Here is a 19362-nt window from a genome sequence, read left to right on the forward strand (position 1 = left end):
CGTGCTGTGGCCCAACACTTCACGGGAAAGACGCTTCCGAGCTCACACTGCCCGATACCAAAACCTACCCTCCCTTCCCGTGACGTCGCCCATGTCCGAGATTTCAGTTCCTAGTGATACAGGAACACATGCTCGTTGAATCAAGCTTCCAGCCAGGAAGAGATGAGCGGATCACGGGAAGGACAGCCACTGCTGGGTCTAAGGCACTTAGCTAAGGCTGGTTTTCTTCTTCTTCCGGGGAGACGCCCAGTTAACACCTGTACCCCTCTCCCACAAAGGCAGGAATACTGTTACGGTGCCTTATCTTCATCCCCTGCATGACCTTCTATCCACTGTCTAGCGGCTACCCCCAGATGCCCAGGGTGAGCAGAGCGGAGAACAAGCCAGACGATGCACAGAAGTACAACAGAGCCAGAAACCCAATCACAGCAGGGAAACGGCAAAAGGAGCTGGACATGGAGGAGAAACCCTCAACTTCTCTTTCCACTGCCAATTCTTCTGTGATTCCACGCAGCCGTTTCACTTAGAGTCCCTCGCAGAGGCCCATCGCCTGGCCCTGGAGCCCGGAGGGCGGGGAGGTGCCCTGGGCTGGCTGATGACACACGGACTTCTGAACCAGGTCACCTCACCTGACTCGACAAATAGTTAGCATCTGCTCTGTCAGCCCTCTCTGCTCAGCTCTGCACACACAGAAAGGGGGAGGGAGGGAGGGGGTGCCAGGGGCTGGGGGAGGGGAGCAGGGCGTCGTGTTGAGTGGGAACAGAGGTTCAGCTGGGGAAGACAAAGAGGTTCTGGAGAGGGACGGTGACAGCTGCCCCACAATGTAAACGTACTTAATGCCACCAAACGGTACACTTACAAATGGCTAAAATGGTAAATTTCACGTTAGGTGTACTTCACTACAATAAAAAAGTTTTTTTAAAGGTGGGGGAGATGAGACAGGCTTCCTGTTGTTCCTGTGAAGACCAGGCCTTCTTCTGAATCATTAGCTCGCTTTCCTCCAGACTAAATCTTCTGAATTCTTTTGTGTTTTCCCCTCCTGTCGTCGGGGTGCTCTGCCCGGCAGCCTGACATCCAGAAATCTCTACCAGTTCTGGGCACAGGCCCCATGGAGTTTTGTATTCTCGGTATGTCCCCACAAAGCCAGCCCACCAGCAGCTCCCAAAGACTCAGGCTAAAGTCACTTACTAAAAAAAAATTTTTAAAAACCTAATACACTTTAATTAAAAAAAAAAAAATCGCTTAGTAAATAGACATTCCTTCTTCTCAAAAAACGGCCCCTCCATGATTAAAACTTGTCCTCAACTGAGACACAGACCTAGACTGTAGGCTCCTGAAGGCAGTGACCTTTCTCATACAGGCTGCCTCCATGCCGTGAAACAGGCCATGTTTCAAGGCTCCTAAAACTTCACCGCAGAAACTTTATGGTCGGAGGTATATTATTCCGAGTGAGCCCGCAAAGCCTGGTTCCCACAGGCCACGTGTTTACAGTTCAAGCAAGTAGAAAACGACACAGCTCAAGGCACAGAGTCCAGCACATCAGCTGCACGGCGCCCTCCCCTCAACACGCACCCGCACACACCTGCCACCCAGGCGCAGGCCTGCACCAGCACAGGGGCGCACGAGCTCAGGTGCTGGAGCGAGTCAGGCCCGAGTCTGAATCTGGGACCTGCTGCTTACTGTCTGTCCAACCAAAGGCAAGTTGTCTCACTTCTAAGTTCTGCCAGCCATGGTTTCTCCATCTTGAAAATGAGGAAAACATCCCACTTCAAAGGGTTATTGTGGGGAATAATGCGATTATGTAAGAAGAGAATGCACTGCATAGTAAGTATTCATTCGTATTCTTATGCCTCCCCAAAACCCCTCTTAAAATGAACCCATGGAATTCCCTGGTGGCCTAGCAATTAAGGATCCAGTGTTGGAGTTCCCGTCACGGTGCGGCAGAAACGAATCCGACTAGGAACCATGAGGTTGAGGGTTCGATCCCTGGCCTTGCTCAGTGGGTTAAGGATCCAGCATTGTGGTGGGCTGTGGTGTAGGTTGCAGACGTGGGTCAGATCCTGTGTTGTTGCTGTAGTTGTGGGTTAGGCTGCCGGCCTACGCCACAGCTACAGCTCCAATTGGACACCTAGCCTGGGAAACTCCATTTCAGCGGGTGCAGCCCTAAAAAAAAAAAAAAAGATCCGGTGCTGTCACTGCTGTAGCTTGGGTTCAATCCCAGGCCCCAGGAACTCTCATATGCCACTGGCATGGGCAAAAAAAAGAGAAAGAAAGAAAGACAGATACACGAATCCATATTAAAATGTAAATGACTGGTATCAGAGCGAATCTTCTTTTTTTTTTTTTTTTTGGTCTTTTTGCCTTTTCTAGGGCCGCTCCCATGGCATATGGAGGTTCCCAGGCTAGGGGTCTGATCGGAGCTGTAGCCACTGGCTACAGTCTGAATCTGGGACCTGCCGCTTACTGGCTGTCCAACCAAAGGCAAGTTGTTTCATTTCTAAGCCACAGCAACTCGGGATCCGAGCCACATCTGTGACCTACACCACAGTTCACGGCAACGCCGGATCCTTAACCCACTGAGCAAGGCCAGGGATTGAACCTGCAACCTCATGGTCGCTAGTCGGACTTGTTAACTACTGTGCCACGACGGGAACTCCTGAATCTTCATTCTTAACCGAAGAGAGAAGCAGAGGGCTTCCTAGAAGTCTGAAGGGATAAAGGGACGCTACCTGCCCTCCTTAACCCTGCTTTGTGGGGTTGAAGGTAGTTTCCACAGTGAAGAGGGACCTTGTGAAGGTTAGAGGGACTTTTTCCAACTTCTCCAAACCTTCGCCATATAAGACCAAGGGCCCAGCCAGACCTGCCCTCCCAGGTCGGATTCGGGGATGGGAAGGGAGGCGGCCCAGCTGCGTGCTGCCTCAGTGCATCCCCACCAGCCACTCTCCTCCCAGCCGCTCCCCACCCGCTACCTTCCGTCCTTCTCCAAAGGATACATGGGGCAAGTGATCCCTGCCCCCCGTTACTCCCCTGCAACCAGAGCAACGACACTCACCCAGCACACCTCTGTCTCCAAAGGGTCAGCCTTAGGATCCAGAGACCCAGGAGAGGAGAGACAAACGTGCCAGCCTCTTCTTTCACACGGGGATCACACACCGACTTCCCCCCCGCTGCTCAGGCTCTGGGACGCCCCGGTCCAATTGTTCTGTTTTGTTTTGACTGAAATAAAGGAGTTCCCATGTGGCACAATGGATTAAGGATCCAGCATTGTCACTGCAGCAGCTCGACTCACTGCTGTGTCTCGGGTTCAATCCCTGGCACGAGAACTTCTACATGCCTCAAGGGTGGTAAAAAAGAAAAATTGAAATAGAGTTGATTTACAATACTGTGTCAATTCAGGTGCACGGCAAAATGATTCAACTAAATATATTTTCCTTTTTTTTTTTTTTCTGTTCCCCTTTTCCTGGGCCAGGGCCAGGGATGGAACCTGTACTGCCACAGAGACAATGCTGGGTCCTTAACCTGCTGTGCCACAGTGGGAACTCCTCTTTTTTAAAAATTCGTATACATATATCTTTTCAGATGATTTATTTCCCATTACAGGTTATTACAAGATATTGAATCTGTCCAACTGTTTTCCTGAAGACGCCTTCCTGAGCCACTAAGAACTGAAGACCAAGTGCGACTTGCTTCCACCACGCTCTTACAAATGTGCCTTGAAAGAGAGAGTGGGTGGGTGGTGAAGAAAGAACATGAAAATGTCCCTCCTTGCAGTCTGGCTTGAAGCCTTCCCATCTCACCTCCAGAGGTGCGCTGGCGGACAAATAAAAGCTGCTGGAAAAGCTGTGTGCCATGCACACGAGTAATTTAGAGCCTGTGTGCCTCTCTCCACCGGGAAAGAAGGAAAGGAGGGGACTCAGGCACTGCTTCCCACTTCAGGGAAGAAACATATCCCGTGCTCCCCCGACCCCTCTCACATCCATGTCACAGGCTCACGAGAGGCACGGAGGCCATTCTGGGTGGCAAACAATTCTTCAGGGTGCTGTCTGGTCGTCGTGGGATGGTCAGCTTCCCTGAGCCCCACATCTCAACTGCTGTTTTCAAAGTGGCAATGAAATCTTCCCCCCCATCACCCCGCGCACCATTTCTAAACACCCTCAGGATGGCAGTGCCACCCCAGCTGAGAACCACTGAATCAGGACCTGTACTGTTTTGTGTCACATGGTTCCCAGCTCATACATGGCACACTAGCGGGAAAGTCACCAGAAAACTTATCTCTTAAACAAGCAAGTAATTACTGAAGCCCTACTGTGTGCTTGGCATTTTTGTAGGTACTTGTAGATCCATAGGAAATATGGATCTCTGGGAGGGGGAGGGAGTGGGATGGACTGGGAATTTGGGGTTAACAGATGCAAATGACTGCCTTTGGAATGGAGAAGCAATGACATCCTGCTGTATGGCCCTGGGAACTATATCTAGCCACTTATGATGGGGCATGATAATGTGAGAAAAAAGAATGTATACATGTAAGAGTTCCCATGGTGGCTCAGTGGTTAACGAATCCAACTAGGAACCATGAGGTTGCAGGTTCGATCCCTGGCCTTGCTCAGTGGGTTAAGGATCCGGTGTTGCCGTGAGCTGTGGTGTAGGTCTCAGATGTGGCTCGGATCCCGCGTTGCTGCGGCTCTGGCGTAGGTTGGCTGCTACAGCTCTGATTAGATCCCCTAGCCTGGGAATCTCCATATGCCTCAGGAGCAGCCCAAGAAATGACAAAAAAAAAAAAAAGAATGTATACATGTGTGTGTGACTGGGTCACCTTGCTGTACAGCAGAAAATTGACAGAACACTGTGAACCAGCTATAATGGAAAAAATAAAAGTCATTACGAAAAAAAAAGGAAATACGGATCTTGGTCCCTATGCATAAGCAAGTAATAGGGAAAACAGACGTATAAATATTACTCAATATGGGCAATAATATATTCAAATGCTAAATCATAGGGTTTGTGGGAAGGTCGAGAGGGGGACCCGAGAGGGCTGCTAAGGTCAGAGGAGGCCCTGGGGGAGAAGCAGAAGCTGAGCTGGCTTGAAGGAGGTGGCATTTCCTTCCCTCAGCCCTTCTGATGCTCGATGCGTGCCTGCAAGACCACCGTTCCCAGATCCTCTGCCGTGGGACACGCTCTTCCCTCCTCCGTCAAAGGTCTTCCTCCCGCTCCTTTGCCAACCTTCGCCTTTTGCCACCAAGGCCCCTCCCCTGGATGGACCGCCAAAGGCTCCTCCCAGCCCAGCCCACCCTCCTGACACCCCAGCTGCTCAGGGGGCGGGGGGGGGGGGGGGGTCTGGCTCTTCCAAGCAGCCCAAGACGGTGGCTTTCCCAACCCTTTTCTTTTCAAACATGCAAAATCAGCACCACCACCCCCCATGCCCCACTCACCCTGGACTGGTACACGACACACACTGAGAGCTGCACCTATGTGTACGCAGTGTCTGTCTCACCTTAGGCAGAATCCCACAGACCACGGCAGCCAAGGACCCGCTTGTGCTCATCCCTGGGAGACTCGGCTACCTTTTGACCCCAGTCACCCCTCGGGGGTGAGGAGAGGAAAAGGTCAATGAGTCTGCAGCTATCATTTCATGGTGTCTACGTATATCAAAACGTGTTATACGACTTTTATTAAAAATATAAAATAAGGAGTTCCCGTCGTGGTGCAGCGGAAACGAGTCCAACAAGGAACCGTGAGGTTGCAAGTTCGATCCCTGGTCTCGCTCAGTGGGTTAAAGACCCAGCATGGCTGTGAGCTGTGGTGTAGGTTGCAGAAGCAACTCGGATCTGGCGTGGCTGTGGCTGTGGTGTAGGCTGGCGGCTGTAGCTTCGATTCGACCCCCAGCCTGGGACCCTCCATATGCCACGGGTGTGGCCTTAAAAAGCAAAAAACAAAAGATATATATATATATACACACACATATGAAATAAGATACCCAGTGGTACAGCCTTCTCCCTCAGGCGCGCACTTTAGACAACGAACACTCTCCCACCCCCACGGAGCGACATGCCCTCCACCCAGACCCAGCACTCAGAGACCCTGCCCCAAATGAACAAAAATCGGGGTCCTGGGCGCTCTCCACAGACACCCCCTCACCCTTCGAAAGGGACAAACTCTTTCCCCCTCCCATAGGCTGGCTCAGAAGAAATCTTCTGAAACACCAAGCCTGGAGTTGCCACCTGGTCCTCAGGCCCCTGGCTCTTGGTTGCCGACCAAACGCTCCACTCTAACCACGGCTCCCCGGCCGGGTTTCCCAGGCCCGGCCGTCACCGCCCTCTACCTGCGGGTTCCCCTCCATCTCCTCCTTCTGCGGCAGTGCCAGCTTGGTTTTCTGGCCTGTTCTTTGTCTCCCTCTCAATCAGCCAACCAAACATTTCTGTCTCATAAAAAGTATAAAAACAATTCTTATTACGTGCTCTTACCGCGTGCTGGAGTTTTCTGCTCCAGTCCTTACCATGGCCTGCAATTGTACGTATATGTAATTAAATATATGATTACACGATCACTGTCTCGCCCCACTACGAGACTGTACGGAAACCACGTCTGTCTGTATGTCACTATATCCTCTGTGCCTGGTTCTAGCTCTTTCCTCAAGCAGAACAGAAAATCCTACCCATCGTCAGCAAGTACATCCTCGGCTGTCTGGCCAGTGGACAGAATCTGCAGGGGCTCCTTGGATCAGAACTCCAGCCCTTTCTTCTCTCCTCCCTCTACCACTTCCTGCCCTTATTAACAACAAAAAGCCTTGGGAGATCCCGCTGTGGCTCAGCGGAAACGCACCCAACCAGTATCCATGAGGACGCAGGTTCGATCCCTGGCCTCACTCAGTGGGTTAAGGATGCGGCGTTGTTGTGAGCCGTGGGGTAGGTCGAAGACATGGCTCAGATCTGGTGTTGCTGTGGCTGGGGTATAGGCCGGTGGCTACAGCTCCAATGACCCTCTAGCCTGGGAACCTCCATATGCCGAGGGTGCAGCCCTACAAAAAAGGAAAAAAGGAAGAACAAAAAGCTTCATGTATCTTTTCAATTACCATCTGGAAGAGCTTCCCAAAGATGGAAGAATCCCAGACGCCAGCCAAGGACTGGCTGGTTGGGCGCGAAGGGCAGGAAGGACAGGGGAGAGGAGAGAATGAACGTGGGCTGCGGACGGGGTCCAAGGCTTCCGCCAAGGCAGGGTTTTGTATCTTCCTGTGTTCTGGGCACATTCAAGAAATGCTCTGCGAGGTGACCTATCAACATGATTACTTTTTGCTCCATTTTTTCAACTTAGAAAAGAAAGGACTGAGGGAGTTGGGGGTATAAAGTGAGTGCTGGGGAGAGAAAGGCTGGATATCAGATTGCAAGATGACTGACGGACGGTGCAATAACAGAAAGTGAGTGGCATTCACAGCAAGCAGATTTAACAAAACCTTCCCGACCCCAAGGGTTCTAAGACATGGAGGAGGGCAAGAACTGTTAAGAAGGAGTTCCTGTTGTGGCTCAGCAGTAATGAATACAACCAGTATCCATGAGGATGCGGGTTTGATCCCTGGCCCCATTCAGTGGGTTAAGGATCCAGCGCTGCCGTGAGCTGTGACGTAGGTTGCAGATGTGGCTCTGATTCGACCCCTAGCCTTGGAATGTCCAGATGCCGTGGGTGCAGCCCTAAAAAGACACACACACACACACCCCCCATTAAGAAAAGGGGAGCCTCAGTTTGCAAAGGATTTCTTTGGTAGATGCTCCCAATGCTCTGATTAAATAGATTAAAATAGGGAGGTCCTGCCATGGCACCATGGGTTAAGAATCTGACTGCAGTGCTTGGAGGTGTGGGTTCAATCCTCAGCCCTCCTCAGCCCAGCTCAGTGGGTTAAAGGATCCTGTGTTGCCACAGCTGCAGTGTAGGTCACAGTTGAGGCTCAGATTTAATCCCTGGCCTGGGAACTTTCATATGCCACGGGTACAGCCATAAAACTACAAAATAAATAAATAAACGGCTTAAAATAGTACTGAGCACAATATTATGTCCTTCCCATAGATTCTAGAACCTGATTCTCCATATGGCAGATCAACAATGCTAGTGCCTGATACAGGAAAGGATATTATTGGTAACTTTCTCTGGTACAACTTGGGAGACAGAACGATTAGTCAGGCAGACTCTCAGATGGCTTCTGGAGAGGCTCTGCAGTCCTGGAGCTGCTTTATGTTCCTGGGTTGAGAGGTCACTGCATTCCTGATTTACAGGCCAATGTCAAAGTACAGGCTTGTCAAGAGCTACACACTCCCTGCTATCTTGTCCCCAGGATGACATCCAAGGACGCTCTACAAACCCAAGCTGTGTGAGTTACCCCATTGCAGGCACACACTTCAGAGCTGAGAATGATGGAGGCCAGATCTGAAATCAGGCTTCTACACAGCACCGTGTTACCTGAGCTCCTGGGGCAGCGTGAGGGGGTGCCCACCGGCTCTCTGGCTGACTCTCTGTTATCTTAAGTGTGAAAACCTCACTCTCCGAAGACCCTTCCCTCCCTCTGGGTATCAGGAGAGCCATGGCCGTCCAGCCCACCCCACAGCATGAAGGGTGGGGAGGTCTCCTCCCTCGTTTGGGGGATGGCTGAACACCTAGTTCAAGCAAAAGCTCTCTGTAACCTTCCTTCCCTCCTCTCGCCAAAGCAGCATTTCACTTCACTCCAAGTGCCACCAGCTCCCCAAACAGCCCCATCCACACGGGCACTTCTCTAGGAAAAAAGTCCCCACTGCATGCCACTACTTCTGCTGCAGGGGGTGAGCTTCCCATGCCCTGCCTGAGGCATCTGTCGTCACCATTTGGACAGTGAGCACATCCGAACGCAGCAGCGGCTCCATGTTGCTCAGCAGCCTAGAAACACACGCCCAGAACTGCCAGCTTCCCGAGTGGGGCTGGCTCCACAGCCTAGTGAAGGGAAGAGGAAGGGGAAGAGACCCCTCCAAAGACACAACCACACAAGAGCGTGTGAAAAAAGAACATCTCAGTCAGTGCTACGACCCAGCAACAAGTCCCTCCTGAACTGGGCTCCACGACAGTCCTCCAAACAGCCACACTGAGCACAGCTCCACGCGCCCAAGGACCCTGCAGTCTACGACTCCCAGCTGGCTGGACGGTAAAGAGAGGCTGCTTGGATTGTGAAATGGGTCCAGCCAAAGGAGCAAAATGCAAAAGGAAAGATGTCAGCCTGGGGTCCGCTCCCTCCTTGTCCTGCCCACTTCCACCGATATTTACCCTGCGTGAGAAACCAAGAGTTCCAAGTCAGAAGACTCTCCTGGAATCCAACCAAGCGTGGCCACCGAGACGGTTTCACCCAAGAGGCCCACTCTTTCTCTTGGATGATCCCAACTTTTCTTCAAGGACATCGCTCGGATGGAGGCTTCCAGAACTCCGTTTACAATCAGACAAGGTGTGAGTCCCAAAACAGCTCGGAAAAGATACATTCTTCGTTGGGTGCGAGTGAAAGAGGGGCAAGAGGAAGCCTAACAAGCGTGACATTTATTGAATGCTTTCTCGAAGCAAGCACGGCGCTAAGAGCTTTCACCTGCTACAATACGCATTTAGGTAACAAACAGTTGAGCCCCTACTACGTGGAAAACACTGTTATAGGCACTGAGAATGCAAAAATGAACAAGAGTCAAAATCCTAGCTTTCGCTAAACTTCTATTTCAGTCGGGTTGATAAATATAAACATGTGTCAGCTGGTGATAAACACCACGAAATAAAACAGACTAAGAGATGCCATATCAAAATGTATATACAAATAAAGCAGAAGAGGGAGGCTATTTTAGACATACTTGTGCCGGAAGACTTCTCTGATTGTCACTTGATAACAACTAACCATAAGGGCTATCATACGGTCACAATGTGCCAGGAACCAGACTAAGTACTTAACATTTGTATTTCATTTAATCCGCAGTAACTCTGAGTTCAGTACCACCACCGCTACATAGATGTGCACACGGAGTCTTAAGAGAGGGAGGGCTCCTGGCAGAGTCTGCAGCAAATGAGGGAAGAAGGGGGAGAAGGGTCAAGGTTACAGAGTGAGCGAGAAAGCTGGGACTCGAATTCAGGAAAACAAGCCCATGCTGCTGAGCGGGTGGAGCCTCAAAGAGGTCAAGGGTGCCTGGGGTCACAGAGCGGCAGGTCCACCGGGCTCCCCACACACACGGCTGAGAGATGGTGCAATTCAATCTTCCCCAACATCAGGCCATTACTCTCATCACCAGCTGCGAGCCAAGCCTTATCTTGAAACAAGAGAAGACACCCTGGGCTCTTCGAGGCTGGTTAATAAACGCTGTGTCCTCCCAGCCCCTCCCCAGGCCCCCAACGCAAGATGCCGTCGTGCAGGGAAACGTGCTTTTCTGCTATAGCCTCCAGGTTGCCATTTCTCGCTGGAAAACAGGAGCAGAACAAAAGATGACTGAGCGAGCTGCTCCACAGTGCCATGGGGGCTCTCCGAGGCCCCGGCAAAAGGTCAGCGGCAAGGGGAAAGCCGCCCTCTGCAGCCCCATTTCAAAGAAAGCACTCCCTCAAGCCCTGGAGTGGTAGTGGGAGAAGGCCAATGCTTTCCTAGGAAGCATGAGGCAGCAAAGACACCAGCACTGAGAGCAGGTCGAGGGGCTCTCTTGAGGAAGGGTGCGGCGAGTAAGGCGAGAGGCAGGTGAGGAAAGAGGCTGACACTGCTTCAAGTAGAGAGGTCCGGAAGGGAAATACCACATCCAAGGTCAGACGGTGTTTGCAGAATTGTTGGAAATCCCGGGTCAAGGCCAACCTACCAGAAGAGGCCAAAGGAAAGGAGAAGCCCAAGCAGAGTCCCACAAGGTTGAAACCAAAGGTCACGGTTTGGACCCACCCGTTTATTATATTTCAGTCCCCACAGGGACCTGTCACCCAAGTTAATCAACAACCAAGGTGCAGAGGGAAGGTGGGGGTTCATCCCAAAGACAAGCTGATTAAGGGGAGCCTGGATTTCCATCTCACACCCCAGCTGGCTTAACGTGAGCATCACACTTGAAAGTGACCTTAATTAAGAACCTCCCTCCTAAAACCATGAGACCCTCTCTCCCCCAAAGCACATCCACACACCCTCTACCCACAAGGAGGAGGAGAGAAAGAGAGAAATTCAGGGCTCAGTCTCCCTCCTGGGCAACTTATCACCTTATCTCCAGCAAGTCAGGTCTCCTAGCCCAACAACTGCACCGAACAAATTATGACCTGAATGGCAAGAAAAACTGTGTCACCTAGAGAAACCCAATTAACAACATGACTCTGCTCTCTTCAATTCCCCTCTCCCCTCCAGTCATATCGGGGGCACCCGTGCAGCTGACCGCCTCTCCCCACTACTCGCCGGGCTCCTCGGCTAACTCAAAAGCCAGAAGACAACTTCAACAGGGGCCTCCTGAGCAGCTAACCCAGAGATGGGAAATCGTGCCCTGGCCAACCCCTTAGCCTGCTGAGAAAGCCCGAAGGACATGAGACAAAAACACCCCTCTGGGTGACTGGCAAGGGTCTTCACCTTGAAATCACTCAATTGCCCCTTAAGCCAGGGCTCCCTGCTGAAGAAAAACACACAAATGCTTCTGAAAGCTCCCAAATGAGGGCACGCAGGAGCCCCAGGAGGGACAACGAGTAGGTACTTGCAAGAAATTGCTGCTGCAGTGGTTTCCTCAGATCCCTTTTCTAATGAACCTCCCCCCCCCCCCCAGAGATCTCCACTGCCTCCCCCTCCCGCCAGCAAAGCCACGAATACCCAGGCTTTTCCAAACCTGATGGACCACAGGCTGCGTTGTGTTTGTGTGTGTACATACATATAAACATCCTCTTCCCGGCCCAGGCCAGAGTTTCTGAAGATAAGAAAGGCGTCCCCTCCTCCCCCAGTGCACTTGTCTTTCCTCCCAGCCCCACACTGCTGCAGAGTTGGTAATGTAATATGCGGGGACCCTGAGACCGGAAATGCCTGGTTCTGGACTGCTGCACTTGAAACGCGAGCGCAGGCACGGGGAGAGCTGTGCAGGGGGATGAGGGCGGCGGTGGGAGGTGTGAGGCCGAGCGGGGAGGCTGGAGTGCCGACCGGGAAAGAGATGCAATTCACGGCCGGGCGAGGAGAAAGGGCGACGAGGGCGAGGCTGGCAAGGCAGTGGCAAAGTCAAAATTCGAGGAGGCGAGAAAGAGGAGGGGGAGGAAGAAGACCTAAGTAAGAGCAAGGGGGGAAAGAGGCCCCCGAGGAGGTCAGGGGCCAGGGAGGTGATCCTACAGGTTCAGGGGAGCCAGAGGGTGACCCTCAAGCACCTGGGAGAAGGGGGTCCGGAACCGGAGTAAAGGTAGAGGTGGAGGGAAGTGTGGGGGCGGGGCACCCCAGGGCGGGGACCGAACTGGCTCCCAGAATCTGCAGCGCGTGGAGAGCCGAGGGGAGCAGAGGGCGGGGGCCCGGCGGCGGCGGCTGCGGCGGGCGCGGGGGAGAGGGGCCGGGGTCGCGGCGGGGGACAGGGCGCCCGGGGAGCGCGCGAGGCGTGCGGGCGCCCGCTCCCCTGCGGCGGGGACCGGAACCAGGGCGAGGCTGGGGGGCGGCGCGCTCACCCGCAGGGCGGACAGGTCGATGTCGTCCAGGCTGCGGGCGGGGGCTGGGTCGCCCATGGCCTCCGCGGGGAACCGGGCCCCGGGGCCGCTCACGCTCCGGCTCGGTTTTTCCGCTGCCGCCGTCGCCGCTTCTCCCCCATCGGGGGATCCTGGGGGCGGACTCCACCGCGCCTCCCCCGGAGAACGGGGAGGGGGAGGGCCGGCGGGAGGACCTACCCACCGACTGACAGGAGCGAGCACCCCAGAGCCTGCAACCCGAGCCTCCCCGCTGTCCTGCGCAGGCGCCGAGTGGCCGCGCACCGGGAGGGTGGAAGAGGGAACGTGACGCGAGCGCGCCGGGCGCCCCCTCCCCCTCGGCGCCGACACCTGCGCGCAGGCGCAGGCGGGAGAGCGAAAGGCGCGCGCGAGGACCGAGCGGCCGCGCGAGCCTGGCGTGGAAGAAGTGGGCGGAGGCCGAGGCGGCCGGGGAGCGCGCCCACCAGCCGGCGCGCGTGCGCACACGCGTTTCCTTCCTTTCCCTTATTTTTTGCCCTTTCTCTCCCCCGTTTCCTTCCGAGCTCTCCTTTGATGCCTTTCCTTCCCTTTCCCTCTTCTTTCGTGTGCCCAGCTGCCAATCAAGCCACCCACCTCTCTATTTGCGGGGGAAGGGGGCGGGACCCAACCTCCTCTATTACTAGGGGGGGTTGTTATGGTAACTCCCCACGCGAGGGCTGGGTGGCCTCTAGATAGGATGGGCTGTCCACCCACCTAATTGCCATGGCAACAGTGGAGCCGCCGAGGGAGGGGCCTCTAGTTGAAAACTTGGCTTGGAGAAACCACCTGGGAGCTGGGGAGTGGAGAGGGGCACTAACTGCCGGAGGAGTGCCCCTTACCCCCTTCCCTGGCTGGAGTGGGCAGTGTGGAAGAGGGGATCTCAGATTTCAGGATAGGGAATCCTACAGCCGACCTTTGTCTCTGCACTTCTTGTTCTGCACCAAGGAACTGTTTCAACAATTATTCATTGACTGATCATTGGAGCTGTGCCTCGGGGGAGGGGGTGGCAAGGAGGGGAGGAGGAGGAATGTATGTCCAACCCCTTCAAATCTTGCTTGGGTCACCTTAGGTCTAGTCGCGTAGGCATAGCACCCCCAGCCATTAGCCTCACTGGAGGCTGGGTAACGCTATATAAAGAGCAAGGACTCGTGTTCTGCCACAGACACGCTGTGTGACCTTGAGCAGGTTGCTTTGCTTCTCTGGGACTTTCTTTCACTGTGAATTTGAAGAAGGCTGCTTGATCTCTTCCAGCAACAAGGGTATCTCTGAGAGATCCCACCATTAGCCATAATGTAAATATCACTTAGGAGGGTTTGAATGGAAAATCCTTGGGGGAGTTCCCATCGTGGCTCAGTGTGGTTAAGGAAACTGACTAGTAACCATGAGGACGCAAGTTCAATCCCGGGCCTCGCTCAGTGGGATAATGAGCTGTGGTGTAGGTCACAGACACGGCTTGGGATCCTACGTTGCTGTGGCTGTGGCGCAGGCTGGTGACTACAGCTCCAATTCGACCCCTAACTTGGGAACCTCCATGTGCCGCAGATGTGGCCCCAAAAAAGTTAAAAAAAATTTTTTTTTAATTAAAAAAAAAAAAAAAGTCCTTGGAAAGGGGCAGACACTCCTTTCTGGCCACTTCTTTTTAGCCTATTCAGATGCACCTGGATTCTTGCTTCCCTCCCCCCTTACCTTGCTGTTCTTGTCTAAGCCATTGTCTTTGTCAAATCATCACTCACCTCAATACTCTCTTTTTTTAATGGCTACACACCTGTGGCATATGGACGTTCCCGCCAGGGATTGAATCTGAGCCACAGCTGTGACCTATACCACCAGCCCCTGGGATCGAATCCGAGCTGCTGCAGTCAGGCTTTTAACTCACTGTGCCACAGCAGGAACTCTGACCTCTAACACTCATAAGCCTCCTACTTAGTCTTCATGCCTGACCTGCTTAAGTCAGTTCTCCATACTCAGTGATTTTCCTAAAACTCATATCTTTTTTTTTTTTTTTGTCTTTTCTAGGGCTGCACCCATGGTACATGGAGGTTCCCAGGCTAGGGGTCTGATCAGAGCTGTTAGCTGCCGGTCTACACCACAGCCACAGCAATGCCAGATCCGAGCTGCCTCTTCGACGTACACCACAGCTCACAGCAACGCTGGATCCTTAACCCACTGATTGAGGCCAAGGATGGAACCCACAACCTTATGGTTCCTAGTCAGATTCGTTTCCACTGTGCCATGATGGGAACTCCCTGCATCATAATTTCTTTTTTATTTTTCTTTTTGTCTTTTTGCCATTTCTAGGGCCGCTCTCGCGGCATATGGAGATTCCCAGGCTAGGGGTCGAATCGGAGCTGTAGCTGCCGGCCTACGCCAGAGCCACAGCAACGCGGGATCCGAGCCACATCTGCGACCTACACCACAGCTCACGGCAACGCCAGATCCTTAACCCACTGAGCGAGGCCAGGGATTGAACCCTCAACCTTGTGGTTCCTGGTCGGATTCATTAACCACTGAGCCATGACGGGAACTCCTAAAACTCATATCTGATGTCACTCTCCTGTTTAAGATCATTCATTGGCTTCGCACTGTCTTTTGAGTCGAGTCTAAAGTGTGGCCATGGAGTTCCCTTCGTGGCTCAGTGGTTAACGAATCCAACTAGGAACCACGAGGTTGCGGGTTGGATCCCTGGCCTCGCTCAGTGGGTTAAGGATCCGGCGTTGCCATGAGCTGTGGTGTAGGTTGCAGACGTGGCTCGGATCCCACGTTGCTGTGGCTCTGGCGTAGGCCAGAGGGCTACAGCTCTGATTCAACCCCCTAGCCTGGGAACCTCCATATGCCACAGGTGTGGCCCTAGAAAAGACAGAAAGACCTAAATAAATAAATTAATTAAATAAAAAATAAAGTGTGGCCATAAAGGCCTTTCTAGATTCTGCCTGCTTCTCCCACCCTGTTTTTCAGCACTCTACCGTTCAACCTCACGTGTCCTAGCCATATGGAAATTCTCTACTCACAGTTCCCATAACTCAACAGACCCTCCTCCAGCCTTTGCCTTTGCCTTTGCCTTTTCTTCTCCCTGGAATATTCTCACCATGCCCATCTCACTGCCCTTCGTTTTTCTTGTCTAAATTACCTCCTCCATGAGGACCTCCTTAACCCCCTTAGACTGAGTTTGGCTTTTCTGCTTCAGCCACCTGGCTTATACCTAAAGTAACATTTAACACTTTGGGGCTTGGGGGGTTTTGGTGGGTTTTTTTTATGGCTGCACAGGTGGCATATGGAAGTTCCCCAGCCAGGGAGTGAATCTGAGCCACAGCTGTGGTGTGGTCCTTGAACCCACTGCGCTGGGCCAGGGATCGAACCCTCAACCTCATGGTTCCTAGTCAGATTCGTTAACCACTGTGCCACGACGGGAACTCCTGCAGTGGGATTCTTAACTCACTGTGCCACAGTGGGAACTCCAACATTTAACACTTTGACTTATAAATGTCTGTTGATTCTCCTTCGAGGCAGGAATTTTGTCAATCTCGTTCAGCGCAGGACCTGGCACCCACTAGAGGTTCAGTAACGTGTAAGTGAATGAAGTTCTGTGTGTGTGAGTAGGCACCGTGAAGTATAGCAATTCAAGGACCACGTCAGGGGAGAGGAGGAACAACACAGGATTTGAAGTTAGTGCTTTGTGCATGTCACTAGTCTCTCTGAGGCTCAATTCTATGATCTGTAAAACAGATCATAACAGAGAGGTTAGGATAAGATTAGGTATTCAAAGCCCTTGGCATATATGCGGTCCTCAATAATTTCACTAATGCCTGACTCATAGGCAGTGTTTCATAGAGATACCAAATCAATGAATGAGCAAATTAATATCACAGGGTTAGGATAAATGGCCACACAAACCTCAAGAGGCAGTGTAATCTGGGAGGTGGGGGGCGATAAAGAAACAAGATGGGCTCCATTCTGAAAATTACCGCAGCTGGAGTATTCATAGATAGGTGCATCGTCCTATTCTCTACTTTTACATAAATATGAAATTGACCAGAATGACCTAAAAAGGAGGCAGTGTGGTAGAGGAAGCCCTGGATCAAGGCATCAAGAAAATTAAAATATTAAAAATAAGACAGGTAGGGAGTTCCCGTTGTGGCCCAGTGGTTAACGAATCCAACTAGGAACCATGAGGTTGTGGGTTCGATCCCTGGCCTTGCTCATTGGGTTAAGGATCTGGCGTTGCCGTGAGCTGTGGTGTAGGTCGCAGATGTGGCTCGGATCCCGAGTAGCTGTGGCCCTGGTGTAGGCCGGCGGCTACAGCTCCAATTCGACCCCTAGCCTGGGAACCTCCATGTGCGACGGGAAGTGGCCCTAGAAAAGGCAAAAAGACAGAAAAAAATAAAAAAGCCAGGGAGGAGTTCCCATTGTGGCTCAGCAGTTAACAAACCCAATTAGCATCCATAAGGACTCAGGTTTGATCCCCGGCCTCGTTCAGTGGGTTAAAGAGTCGTCATTGCCATTAGCTGCGGTGTAGGTTGCAGACATGGCTTGGATCCCGTGTTACTGTAGCTGTGGTGTAGGCCGGGAGCTGCAGCTTCATTTGGACCCCTAGCCTGGGAACTTCCACATGCAGCAGGTGCAGCCTTAAAAAGACAAAAAGACAAATAAATAAGACAGGGAGTTCCCGTTGTGGCACAGCAGAAACGAATCTGACTGGTATCCATGAGAACGGGGTTTCAATCCTTGGCCTTGCTCAGTGGGTCAGCAATCTGGCGTTGCCATGAGCTGTGGTGTAGGTCGAAGACATGGCTCTAGCCCCAATTCAACCCCTAGACTGGGAACTTCCATATGCCATGGATATGGCCCTAAAAAGTGAAAAAAAAAAAAAAAAGACAAATTTTTGATCCCTGGGGGTTGGACATTTTGCACAGACTCAGTCACCCTCAGAGCCTCCCACCCATCTGAGGAGGCCGGATTCACTCTCTTCATCCTGAGTCTAGAGCCATTTTATTATATTTTATTTTATTTTGCCATGCCTGTAGCATGCAGAAGTTCCCAGGCTGGGGACTGAACCTCTCGCCACAACTGTAATCAGAACCACAACAGTGACAATGCCAGATCCTCAACCTGCTGAGCCACCAGGGAACTCCCAGAGCCAAATCTTCTGATTCCAAGCCCACTGCTTTTTTCCCTCCACTGTGGGGGCCTCCATTCAAAAAACTCCAGGACTGAGAGTTCCTCTCACGGCTCAGCGGGAACGAATCTGACTAGTATCCATGGGGATGCAGGTTCAATCCATCCCTGGCCTCGCTCAATGGGTTAAGGATCTGGTGTTGCCATGAGCTGTGGTGTAGGTTGAAGACAGGGCTTGGATCTCAAGTTGCTGTGGCTGTGGGGTAGGCCAGCAGCTACAGCTCCAATTGACCCCTAGCCCTAGCCTGGGAACCTCCATATGCCTCAGGTGCGGCTCTAAAAAAAAAAAAAGAAAGAAAGAAAAGAAAGAAAAAAAGAAAAAAGAAAAGAAACTCCAGGACCAAAGGAGGGGGAGCAGATAGACCAACTGAGAGTATAAAGCCAAAGCCCACCCACCTCTGGCCCAGCCCTGGGGCAGCAGGTGCCTCCTCCTCAGGACTCCACAGTTAATGAGGTAATGGCCCCCTAGGGAAAGAGGCACTTAGTGCGGACAATGAGGCTAATTAGCAGACTGCCAATTAGTACCTGGGGAGCCGCTATGCATGGGGGGGAGGGGAAGTGTCTTGTTTGAAGGTGGCTGCTTCAGAGGAACAAAGGCCTGGCCTCAAAGGAGAGGATGGGAGCAAGGTCACAGCATCTCCTCTCTCCACGTCATCGTCCATAAGCACACTCCTCTTCCAGGAAGACCTCCTAAACTACCCACCCTATATTCCTCTGTGTCTTCCTGCCCCTGTCATCAATTCTGAGACTACGAGTGAGGCTGGGGAAATAAAGGGCAAGAGCTCGGACCATGGTAAACATTTTTTTTAATTGCAAAATACTTCAGATACACAGAAAGATATTATACATCTATATGTATTTGTGTGTGTGTGTATATATATATATATATAAAATTCATATACCCACCACTCAGCTTAGGAAATAAAAGTCAGAGTTCCCGTCGTGGCGCAGTGGTTAACGAATCCGACTAGGAACCATGACGTTGCGGGTTTGATCCCTGCCCTTGCTCAGTGGGTTAACGATCCGGCGTTGCCATGAGCTGTGGTGTAGGTTGCAGACGCGGCTCGGATCCCGCGTTGCTGTGGCTCTGGCGTAGGTCGGGGGCTGTGGTTCCAATTTGCCCCCTAGCCTGGGAACCTCCATATGCCTCGGGAGTGGCCCAAAGAAATAGCAAAAAGACCAAAAAAAAAAAAAAAAAGTCAAACAATAAAAATTACATTAAAAAAAAGAAATAAAAGTCATCAATTCACTCAAAGCTCTCTCTCTGTATACACCTTATCCCTTTTCTCCACCTGCCCTGGGAGGGAACCTCCTTCATCCGGAGTGCATTATGCTCCTCGTAGAATATACCATTTAATTTCCCTCTTCCCTCTGGAGCAGTGCTGACCAGCCGAACTTTGTGTGATGACAGAAATGGCCTATACCCGCACTGACCACAACCCCCAGTGGCTTCTGAGCACCTGAAATGGAGCTAGTGCAAGTGAGAAACAAAAATCTTTCCTATTTGATTTTTGCTTTTTCAGCCTTTGCCTCTGG

At 52.1% G+C, this 19362-nt stretch overlaps 1 protein-coding gene across 9 annotated transcripts in view; it reads right to left on the reverse strand.

The window, feature by feature from the left end:
* MINK1 (misshapen like kinase 1) overlaps window positions 1-12922 on the reverse strand; it is a 50376-nt gene extending 37454 nt beyond the window's left edge. For all 9 annotated transcript variants that reach the window (XM_047759328.1, XM_047759330.1, XM_047759329.1 and 6 more), the window contains exon 1: window positions 12622-12922. In XM_047759328.1, the coding sequence (XP_047615284.1) occupies window positions 12622-12678 (57 nt within the window). In that variant the 5' untranslated portion in view covers window positions 12679-12922. The remainder of the gene's footprint in view (window positions 1-12621) is intronic.
* Between the last annotated feature and the right edge of the window lie 6440 nt (window positions 12923-19362).

The sequence above is a fragment of the Phacochoerus africanus genome, chromosome 14 (assembly GCF_016906955.1).
Source record: "Phacochoerus africanus isolate WHEZ1 chromosome 14, ROS_Pafr_v1, whole genome shotgun sequence".
NCBI classification, from domain to species: Eukaryota; Metazoa; Chordata; class Mammalia; order Artiodactyla; family Suidae; genus Phacochoerus; species Phacochoerus africanus.